The 12012-nt window shown below is 38.4% G+C and overlaps 1 protein-coding gene across 1 annotated transcript in view; it reads left to right on the forward strand.

Moving 5' to 3' along the window:
- LOC149305589 (intermembrane lipid transfer protein VPS13B-like) overlaps positions 1–12012 on the forward strand; it is a 383703-nt gene that overhangs the window by 108647 nt on the left and 263044 nt on the right. The window contains exons 17-18 of the mRNA XM_089477585.1: positions 4077–4211; positions 7062–7235. Of these exons, the coding sequence (XP_089333711.1) occupies positions 4077–4211; positions 7062–7235 (309 nt within the window). The remainder of the gene's footprint in view (positions 1–4076; positions 4212–7061; positions 7236–12012) is intronic.

Raw genomic sequence — 12012 nt, forward strand, 5'->3', positions numbered from 1 at the left:
TAGACAGGACATAACAAGCAGTATATAACAGGTAGCTTACAATTTACATAATGAAAGGTAACCGCTGTGACCATGTGTATGTCTAGTTTAAAGTCTCACTCATAGTATTTTGTCTCGTTACACAATGATCTCAATATACACCTCAAATACCAGTCGCATGGGGCAGTAAGCATTCGTTTGCCTCCTCCTCGACTGTCTTTTGTTCTTTAATCCTACTTCATAACAATTATATGACTTTAAGGTGAGTAAAGCATATTCAGGCATTTCTATGATATTACAATATTCAGTTACAAAATATCACTATGTACCCGATTTCATTCTAATTTATAATCTGCTACACTTCCTCTAATCCAGGGGTGTCCAAATTTTTTCTGCAGTGGGCCACTTCATCAGAATTGTATACGTGCGAGGGCCGCACTCATTTTTCACTGTGAGAAAATATAGCCTTTAATAAAATATGCAGATTAAAATAAAGTAAACGACACAAAACCTGGTTGGCTGGGCATGATAGGAGTGTGATTGCTGTCAACAATCATATATAAATTAATGGTTATTGTATTTTTTTGTCCAATTTTAGTGCGTTAACCACACTTGTTAAAAGTAACTCCACAATTGGAAAAAAAAAAAATCAACAATATGACTTGGCATGATAGGAGTGTGATTGCTAACAGCAAACACACTCTTTTTATACCAGGCAACCAGTAAATGCTAGAACCTAGGCATGATGGGACTGTGACCGCTGTTAGCAGATTGCTGTTAGCAATCACACTCCTACCATCCCAAGTCAGCCAGTACATGGTGGCTGTAAGTGCAGACCCCATACTGCTGGCAGCATCAATACACAAGGGGGGCAGCTAGCCAGGTTTCAGCATGTACTGGCTGACCTCGCATTAATATAAATTAATGGTTATTGTATTTTTTTGTCCAATTTTAGTGCGTTAACCACACTTGTTAAAAGTAACTCCACAATTGGACAAAAAAAAAAATCAACAATATGACTTGGCATGATAGGAGTGTGATTGCTAACAGCAAACACACTCTTTTTATACCCAGGCAACCAGTAAATGCTAGAACCTAGGCATGATGGGACTGTGACTGCTGTTAGCAATCACACTCCTATCATCCCAAGTCAGCCAGGACATGCTGGTACAGGGTGGCTGTAAGTGATGTGCAGACCCCATACTGCTGGCAGCATCAATACACAAGGGGGCAGCTAGCCAGGTTTCAGCATGTACTGGCTGACTTGACATGATAGGAGTGTGATTGCTAACAGCAATCAGTCCCATCATGCCTAGATTCCAGCACTTACATATCCATGCTATCACACACACACACACACACACAAATTCATTCACAGATTCATTCACAGATTCATTCCCTCAATCAGGCATACTCATTCAAACACCCACCCCCTTACCTGCACTACAGCTCTCGATGCCGCTCACAGACTTCAGCAGGGGGCGCGGCCTCCCGCTTCCTCTGTGCAGGACAATAAGACCTCCCACAAGTAAGCAGCAGGGCTCTTGTGATCCTGGCTGCCGATCTCACGCGGGCCGCACCTCAAGGTCCCGCGGGCCGCGTTTGGCCTGCGGGCCGCATGTTTGACGCCCCTGCTCTAATCTATTACATTTACTTTTTTCTTATCAATTAATTCTTATATAATCTGTGTATCTCGGCAGGAATATATCCAGTGTTCCCTAATAATCTCTTACTTTATATTGATCTCTATGGATACACCCACTCCAAAACAACCTCTTAAAATAACTATATATGTGTAATATTTGTGTGTCCATACATTGTGATCATATTTTCTCATTTCCCAAGAATCTGTACTCGGCAGCTGCGATGGTGCGAGTTTACTTGCTATATATATATATATATATGTAATGTAAAATTGTGTCTAGGTTCTTTTTTCCCTTAAAGATGAGATCACCTCGCCTGTACTGTTTTTAATTTGAATGTTGTGTTGAAGGTGGGAGGAGGAGGCACCCATGCAGGTTGCTGTCTAGTGTCCAAATTGCTGATCAGAGGGTCTTTATGTGTGTCTGTAATGTGCTGTGCAATATAAGATGAAATATATTCCACTGGGGAGGAAGGCGGAATAGGTTACATACGCTCTTCCTAAGTGCGATAAATATAAAACTCCATTACTCACTTTAAGCAGGTGCTTTTTATGTGAGGTTTTAAAGAAATATAAAGCTGCTGGTGAAATGATTGGTTTACACAGACGCTGGTCCATTTACATGGCTTTCTTCAGCTGGAGACAGTAGATTTTTTTTTTGCTAAAGGTTGAATTTAGCAAGCCAGGTCGACCACTGTAATGCAAATTTTGCGTTGGAGCATGAAATGCTATTAGTGGGGCTTATTATAACAAGGTAAAGTAGAAATATAACTTGATTTGTGTCATTCTTAAGTAAAAAGACAAAGTGTTGATTTTAAGGACTTGTTTTGTAATCTGGGGTCGCTGTCTGGGCATTAGCTAAGCACCAAAGGCTGACCAGGGTTGGACGAATCTTTGTAGAAGCTATTTTAAGTAGACATCATAGTTTTTCATTTACTCTGAAAGTATGTTTCTATAGACATCAATACGCGGTGGTACGAAAAGCCGTATGTAGATACAGACACCTACCATGGCAAGATTAAAGTACCATATTTGCTCGATTATAAGACGAGTATTTATAATCGAGGTCGTCTTATAATCAGACCTCAAATAGGTCTGACTATGAGACGACTAAGATCCAGATCCTCCTGCCCCTCGCCCCACTTACCGGTACTTCTGAGTCCCCGGTGTGTAGCCGGGGCAGCGTGTAGATGTGTACGTGATTCGCGTAGACAACTTCCGCTGCAGCAGGAAGGAGGTGTGGCTAGCAGCGGGGGTTGTCTGCGTCCATCGCGCAGACCTTCCCCTGCTGTCAGAGATCAGAGTTCCCCGCACCCCCTTAATGTCACTCTGCCTCCAGAAATGCCTTTTTAACCCTCTATATGCCACTCTGCCTCCTGAATGCCTTAAACCTCCCTATATGCCACTCTTCCCCATAATATGCCTTTTAACCCTCTAAATGCCAGAGTGGCATTTAGGGGGTCAAAAGGCATATCATGGGGCACAGTGGCATATAGGGTTAAAAGGCATATCATGGGGCACAGTGGCATTTAGAGGGTTAAAAGGCATATCATGGGGCATAGTGGCATATAGGGGGGTATAAGGCATTTCTGGGGCAGATGTGCATAACTGGGGGGCAGGTTGGAAAATAGAAGGAAATAAAACCAAAATATCTTTCTCAATCATAGCTTTTATAAAAAAAAAATAGTTTAGATGAATTAACATTTACTGGTAAAACTTTTTTCCTATAGGGTTGTCTTATATTCAGGCTTTTTCTTTTTTTCCTAAATTAATATTCAGATATGGGTCGTCTTATAATCAGGGTCGTCTTATAATCGAACAAATACGGTATTGTAGTGTAGTTACTCAGATCTGTTGTGTGTGTGTGTGTGTGTGTGTGTGTGTGTGTATGTATATGTGTGTATATATAAATATGCCAGAGTTAGATTAGTTTTTTGCAGAAGAGTACATGTGCAAGCAAGTAACCCCCCGTGCCAATATGTTGCCTGTTATATACCATCAATGGATAATTAAAGAGTCTCTTCCCCAAAAGGTCTGTCAGTCCCCCGTGTTGGCAACGCATACCTTCCATACTGTGTTAGAGCAATGCCGCGGATTGCAGAAAACTTAAAGTGCAAATATTGAGATGTGACATATGGGGTGGATAATACAATTAGATTGGGCGTAATTGAATAATTCCTGATAATGCCAGTTAAAAGAATATGGAAGCCTTTTCCCACTGAAATAAAGTACTGACAGCCACCTGTGTGTCACAGATTTTCAAAATACTTTTGTTCTAAAGACATTTAAGACTTAATACTGTGAGAACATGAATCAGATATATGTGATGTTGCTAATTTAAAATAAAAAAAAAATGTGAAATGATTTTATTTTTTTTTACTAGTGTCCGAATGAATGAATACAAAAGTATATTACAATTCAGCAGGCTAGTACATTTGCAGTTTTCTTTTATTAGGTGTAAAATCTAAGAATCCCCTGCCAACTCTTGAGGGTTCTATCCAGAACGTCGAGCTGAAATTCTGCAGCACATCATTGGTCAAATGTGTCTCCGGGACCGTGGGATCAATAAAAATTTGTGCCAAAGCCCCAGGTATGTGCAGCTGGACCATGTAAAAGTTTATTGCCTGTATAGGAGAATTGGCCTTACTTTTTACAAGGAGAGTTACTGAAACAAGAATTTATTCATTGTTCCTATGAATCAGAGATTTTATTTTGTATTTCATTTTATGATGCCAGGGTAATACATTATGACCTTAGTGGACTATGTGTTATGAAAAAACTTAAAAATTATGATAATTGAAGTGGTATCAGAATATACTATGTTTTGTGTTTTTATATTTATATATTTATATATTTATATTGTGTATATATTTAAAAAATACAGAAGTTCCCAAGCTTCATTTACTTTGCCAAGTAAGTTTATTTACCAAAGTGCTAAATGTACATTATATTAATAAATTAATGCCCCCCTCAGAAAAAAAAAATATATAATTAATTAGCTGATTCCTTATTTATTTTCATTGGCAATAAAGGAGATTGGAAACATGCCAGCACGATAAAGACCATAACTGATTACCAACTTGTGCACACAATAGAGCCGGGGATATTATCTAGGACGAGCATGACAAATCCAAAGTTTTTATGACTGTTGTAAAATCCAGAGTTGATTTCCCCTTTTAATTCAGCATGAAATTAAATCGCAGGTTGTTTAGCCTCAAGGAATCATTTACATGTTCAGGGGATCTGTTTAATGAACAAATCCATATTTCTTATCCTCTGCAGAAAACCCGCGTTACTTGCAGTTATTGCAGAAATACTGTTAGTGCTAACTGGCAGGTTTGAAAGTAATCTGTGCTGATTGTATGGGAATAGTGTAGGGCAGGATGGAGTTACTAAAATTGTAGGAAGAATCACGAAGAAATGGCTTTAATAAATGTTTGTTTTACTACTTAAATAGCGGCACTGAATTTACTTTCAGCTCACTGATAAAATGTCATCAAGATTCCTACTGCTTACTCTATAAAACTAAATGAAGTTGGGAGTCTGGCTTGGTGGCTGCTGCGGATGTTTGACTAATGTCACAGTGGTTTGCGTTGCATTCCTTGGGCAAATGGACCACATATAAAGTTTTACATAGCGTTCGCATGAGCAAGTCACTGAATCATAATGAATTATTAACATGTCTGCATCGTATTGAGTTAACTTGAGGAGACATTGGGTTTGTTAATTAAAAAAAAATAGTAAAAATGTAAAGCGAGATGACTGATGCACAAGTATAGAATAAATAAATAATGATAAAGTTGGCGTATAGTCAGATGAGCAGAGTCATTGTAGTTGTAAGCGATCCATAGCTAGCAGTAGCGTGTCCCTAATGCAGTCGTGGAACACGGCAATAGTAAAGCCATAGTAGATGTCGCCTTTAAGGTGGAAGTTGTGCTTCCCCACGGCAGCTGGCTGCTTTTTCAAAGACAATACGGTCTCATGTTTAAATAATTTAATACAAATTATTCACTAAATGCATTATACTGCAGTGCTGTGCAAAAATATTAGCCCCTTATTATTTATTTATTGTTTATATAGCACCATCAAATTCCGTGGCACTGTACAATGGGTAGACAGGACATAGCAAGTAGGATGTAACATAACAAATTGACTAACAGAGACAACAGGTGAGGAGGGCCCTGCTCAAAAGAGCTTACAGTCTAGAGGATTGATTTCTTCGATATTTGCATATTTGCCGCACTTAAATGTTTCAGATCATCAAACTACTTTTAATATAAGACAAAGATAATGAGAGTAAACACAAAACGCAGTGTTTAATTTATGATTTCACGTTTAGAAGGAAACAATCCAACCCTACCTGGCCCTATGTGAAAAAGTAATTGCCCCCTCAGTTACTAAATCATCCAATTAACTACATTTAATTGATAATTGGGTTTAATTTTACTAGACACACCCAGGCATGTTTACTGCCCCTCCTGGTGAACCTAAACATCAATTAAATAGAAACAGTGAAATAGGCTAAAAGGTCTCAAAAAGCAGCACATGATCTAAAGAAATTCAAGAGCAGATGAGGAACAATCATTGACATCTGTCAGTCTGGGAAGTGTTACAAAGCCATTTCTAAGGCTCTGGGACTCCAGCGAACCACGATGAGAGCCACTATCTACAAATGAAAAAAAACTTGGTGGTGACCCTTTCCAGGAGTGCCCGGCTGACCAAAATTCCTCCAGGAACACATCAAGTTCATCCAGAAGGTCACTAAAGAACCCAGACTAACATGTAAAGAACTGCAGGCTTCGCTTGCTTTGTTTAAAGTCAGTGTTCACGATTCCAGTTAGAAAGAGACTGCACAAAAATGGCATCCATGGGAGAGTTGCGAATCAGTTCTTGACCCTAAGTTTAAGCGCAGTTGGGTTATGGAGCAGGACAATGATTCAAAGCACGCAAACAAGTCGCACATTTTTGAAATTGTTACCGCCAAGGGCACCTCAAACGGTTGTTAGGTTTAGGTGGGCAAATACTTTTTAACATGGGTGATATAGGTTTTGATGAACCGTTTAACATCAATAAATTAAATGATCATTTAAAAGCTGCATTTTCTGTTTGCTTGGATTATCTTTTACTTATAATAAAATTAGTTTGATGATCTGAAACATTTAAATGTAAGAAATAAACAAAAAGAAATCGAGAGGGCAAATTCTTTTTCATATAAGGTTAAATAATATTCTTGCAGTTGTACTACCTTGTTCATCATCATTTCATTACTTAATTGTAACACGAACCCCAGCATTTATCATCAAGTCGGTGTTATGAAGGCATAACGGAGAAATAACAGATTCATGACCTTTGGGCTACAAATGCTTATAACCTCAGTGAATTATCCGTGATATACATCTGTTTTATCCCAGTGGCTGCTATATTGATTTTTTTCTTTAAGGTGAAGGAGGAAAAGAGAAACTGATGCCTTTGATTCAGGGTCCTTCTGACACTCGAGATCTCCATCGGAGCAAGTGGCTGAAGGAGAGCAGAAAGCCGGACTCCCTGCTTGCTCCTGATCTATTAGCCTTTACAGTCCAGGTTCCTGAGCAGATGGACTACTGCCACAGCTCTGGTGAGTGTAAAACCCGTGTAATGTGCCCTATAACCTATAACTGCTGGTATGTGATCCTGCGTTCCACCCTCTGGGACCAAAACACTTTAAGTTCCTTCTGTGTGACAGTAACTGTTTTTCATTCTAGCCTTTTGTACTCATTTATGTATTTTTCACTTATGCTTAATTACACATTTTAAAGATGTCGGTATCATCCCGTGAGTTGAAATTGTTAACCCACTATATGATTAGTTACTGATCACTGATTCGTAGGCTGATCAAGAATGGGTTTCATCAGTAACCACATTTTACATTTGAAACATTGGAGGAACATTTTTTTTTTCTCCTTTTTTTCCCCTTTCATTGAGAGAATCTGTTTTCCTAAAGTGAACTGCGGTAGACGGCACTCAAGATCACCGTCTCCTTCTTCCACCTTGGTTCCTATTTAAACCAAAATCCCTAGGATACTCAACGTTTTGAACCACTGACCACCTCAATTACTGCTCATTCACTTTTGTGTTATGTGTAAAAATGATAGCTATCTATCTTGTTACATTTCCTTTTTGGTCTCTGTGGAACTGACTGCATACTATATTTGTAATTGTTGCCAGTTTTCTATCGTATTCCCACCGGGCTCCTGGTGCAAAAAAAAATTCTTATCCTTTCGATGACAGAGCTTGCCCGAATGATTTCATGCTCCTAGCATTTTTCTTCACGGGAATTAAGGGCAAAGTGAACATGCAGCTGAATATAACATCTATTTTTGTAATTTTGAAAAGTTTAAAATCCCTTATTGGAAGAAAATGAAGAGATGCAGGTGTTCTCCAGTCTGGGTCCTCTGGGAGTATTTGATGGTAGATGGTTGAAAAGAAAATGCATGTGTTTCTGGAGTCAAACAGCAGCTGCAAGATGAGGATTTATGCTTTTCTCAGAACTTTGGGATTTCAAAATGTTACATTTAATCACAAGCACAGAAAACAGAGCAAATGTTAAAGATGTTACATATAAAAGCAGCGGCCTGATTTCTTTACCATACCCGGCCAGTTGTGGGAATTTAGAAGCAAAGTGATCTTTAATCTTAATATGAGCAATTTGAAAAGGATTACAGCAGTTGCCAGGACAGTATGTGAGTGTGTGTGTGTGTATCTATCTATATATATAGTATTATATTTTACAATTGTAATTATGTTAAAATATGGTTTATATTGGTTAATTTTCTTTTGAATGCGTGAGCTGGAATACAGAACACAAGCATGTTTATAGACATTGCAATACAGAGGAATATTTCCTAGGCCAGTAGCTCTGTAGATGAAGACATCAGATTTGCAGAACACGCACTCTATACTGAGCAGTGGAGAGCACCCTTCTTTAAATCACTCATGAAAACATTAAGAAAAGGTTGATATATATATGAAAAAAATGTCCAACCGTCCCAGAAAAGTGGGGACATCAGATGATCTCTCTGAATGTTAGATCTCTGTAGCTTCTATATAAGAGCAGAAGGTAACTTTTTTTGTAAATCATAACCTTAGGACGTACAACTATGTACTACAAAATATGGTCACGAAGATCACTAGAATGTAATAGAACACACTGAGGATTTTGTAATGATGTTGAGACCCCCCCCTTTAGAGATCAGACTGCATAAAAGTTAAAAAAAACAAAAAAAAAACAAAAAGCAAACAAATCCGTGTTGTATTTAAGGGAGAGATTGACCCCCAGAGCATTAAAACCTTTTTATATTACTGTACTTGGGGGGTATTGCTGAACAAAAGTTGTTTTTTATTTAAGCACCTATCATATGGAAGAAATCCTAAGCGAAATGCCCCCCCCAAAAAAGTGATTTTTAGACCCCAAAGGACACCTTCAATTCCAAAAAAATATAAGACTTCATAGAGTTGGAAAAAGTTTGATCAAGAATGGATTAAGTGAATAGTCAGGTTTTACCTTACACTATTCACCAAAAAGGTTATCATTCTCGCCTTACAGCAAGACCTTCTCAGAGAAACATAGAATATGGAGACAGTTAGGAACCGTTCGGCCCATCTATGCTCTCCATTGCTCTTGGGGTAAAGGCTCAGACCTTAATCAGTCCTTGGTCTCTCCCTATTCCCCTAAATTCCCATACCGCGTATGGAATAGGCGTAATGCTGTCTTTTAACAGTTATGGCAAGGTTTTTTCTGTAGGAGGTTGTTGAGTTTTGGTGCTAGACAGATATAATTTGGAGCTATGTTGGTTTTGAACCCAGGGAAGATGTTTTTGAATTAGTTTATATGAATGTTATGCGCCAGCAGCAGTATGTATTGGACCCGCTGCTCGCCACTGGCGGAGATTAGCCTCCTTAGAACACACATCCATTACTAGACGTGGCATTCCTTGCACCGGTCCCTTGGCTGCTTTTATGGTAAATATCAGATCGCTGCTTGCCAGTCTGAACCCCAGCGTATAATAAATACCGGGGAAAAGTAATTGCTTATGTGTGATGCACAAGCCAGCAAATAGAGAGATGATTTTGTATATTAAAGAGAATGTCCCGTGACATGCCGCAGTTTATGCAGTTCTGTAAGTATATGCCTAGAGAGGAGCAATTTGGTAGTTAGTTATTAATTGTAAATTAATGGCTAAGATTGGTGGGAGTCATTGGGGACTGGAATAGCTTATCCTCAGCCACAAGGACATCAGTATTTGGAGCACCGAGCAGCTTTCTCGGTGACCTCAGCTGACCACATGGCGGAGATTAGTTTTCTGTATTCATTCCACTCACCTTAAAGTGACGACATTTCCAAGTGTGTTGGCCTTTGTAGTAACATTTATATTTATCACAGTGCTCCGTTTCATATTCATATCACTCATATAGAATGTATGGGGTTGGTTCCCAAGGCAGGACTTGTGGAAGGTGTTGGGGCTCCTTGCACTTTGCTTTCTGAACAGCTAGACGTAGAATTTTGTGTTTGTTCTTGGAAACTTGGTTTTCACCCAAGGTTTTTTAAAATGTTTTGGATGGCAGGTGTTGGTAGATGATCCTAGCGACACCAAAAAAAAAAGAAAGTGAGTTTAGACACAACCGCTTTGTCCGCAGGCATCAGTGGTCTTACCCTCTTCAGGGCATATATGCCTCGGATACCATGGAAAATCATACCTTAAATGAATTTGCAACGCATTTTTGGTGTGCATGAGGCCATAGCTGAAAGATTGTTCTTTAAGCTATTGCTGAAAAGCTACATATTTAACACGCAGAACAGCGATCACTTCATATTAATTCTTTGCCGACCTCATGTTGCCGGTTAAATGCGTGGTGCGTGGGTGGCTTTCCCCTCCTAATTTTTACACGCTGTGGAGCGATTACTGACCAGGTTTTCTATGACTGAACGGTCTTTGCTTTTAGTCTGACTTCCTTTTGAAGTTTTAGTACTTAACATAACATTAGCTGTCCGGAATATATGGAGTGAGTTTTATATATATATATTTAGACCATTGTTATGACGATGCGTTTCACTCCGTTGCAAAGCGCAGGTCTGTTACTCGGGTGGGACAGGGAGGGAGCCGCACTTGGCTTATAACAGTAAGTGACTTTGGCCCTTCTCTACTCTGATTTCAGGGGCGCTTTTCATCTTGCAAAGTTACAGCTCTGTGACAAAGCATTATAACCTCAACAAGTATATGGTGTCATTCAAACTACATGGGTCTCTCCACTTCTGTTTCAGAACATTGTCTATGGGATGTTGAAACACTGCTGTTGACCATCCACATTAAATCAAGTCTTCCTCTGTTCCAGATATATATATAGAAATATATATAGAAATATATATATTTTAAAATAAGAACTTTCTTCTTTTTTTTTAATAAAAAGTGGTGGAAGTGAATCTAGCAGCCTGGATTCTTAACTTGCCCACCCTCCCCCAAACAAACTTACACACATTCTATACTTTTTATAACTAAAAACAGTACAAAGGATAAAAGTATATTTGTGTACATGACTTGATTTTAGCACAAATCTCTTACTTTTCAAACCAGCTAAAATGAATGAAAGTAAATAGATTTTGGTCTTTTTTAAAAGTTTTCATAATGTTTTGCAAGCTAATCCGATATTAGAGATCCATATACCTATAATAGAATAAAACGAGAGAGGTGCTAATTAATTGCAAATGAATCACCATAAATGAAATGTGTGTCTAAGCAGATTTCTAACTGTGCTTGCAATAATTCTTTCCTCTATAAACTGTTTCTGATATACAATGTATTGAGATAAACATCTTATTGATGTTACATTTGTTTAGCTGTATAATTAATACTGATAGAGAAAAAAAAACCGTCTAAACTAATCAAAATGGATAAAATCTTTGTTATAAAAGAGATACGGACACTCTTCCCATTATACCTCTGATGGCATTGAAACACGGACTTCACCGCTATCCCAAATCTATTCGTTTGTTCACTGATTAATTATTTCATTCATTGCAATTTAACTAATTGATGTACTGATTTTAATCTATAGTTACACATTTAGTGATTATACTCTCTACATATAGTATACATAGTTTATTTTAATTGATTAGCTTGTTTATTATTTCCTTTAGTTAATTGATAGTACCAATTACATTGTATCATGTTTAAACAACCTCTTTAACATTTAAAACCTGTTTCTGAGTAGTTTAAGACAGTTGCCAATTTACGCTACTAGCCAAACCTCTAAATGCTGGTCACCCCTCAGTGACCCTCAGGGGGGTTAAGGGCAAGTTGGTCCTTCTTGAAAGTCAGTCCTCCCAAATAAGGGTACCCAGCACTCAATATTCCAAG

The sequence above is a fragment of the Sceloporus occidentalis genome, unplaced genomic scaffold (genome assembly GCF_023333645.1).
Source record: "Sceloporus occidentalis isolate IW3139 unplaced genomic scaffold, rSceOcc1.0.p SCAF_11, whole genome shotgun sequence".
In the NCBI taxonomy this organism is placed as follows: Eukaryota; Metazoa; Chordata; class Lepidosauria; order Squamata; family Phrynosomatidae; genus Sceloporus; species Sceloporus occidentalis.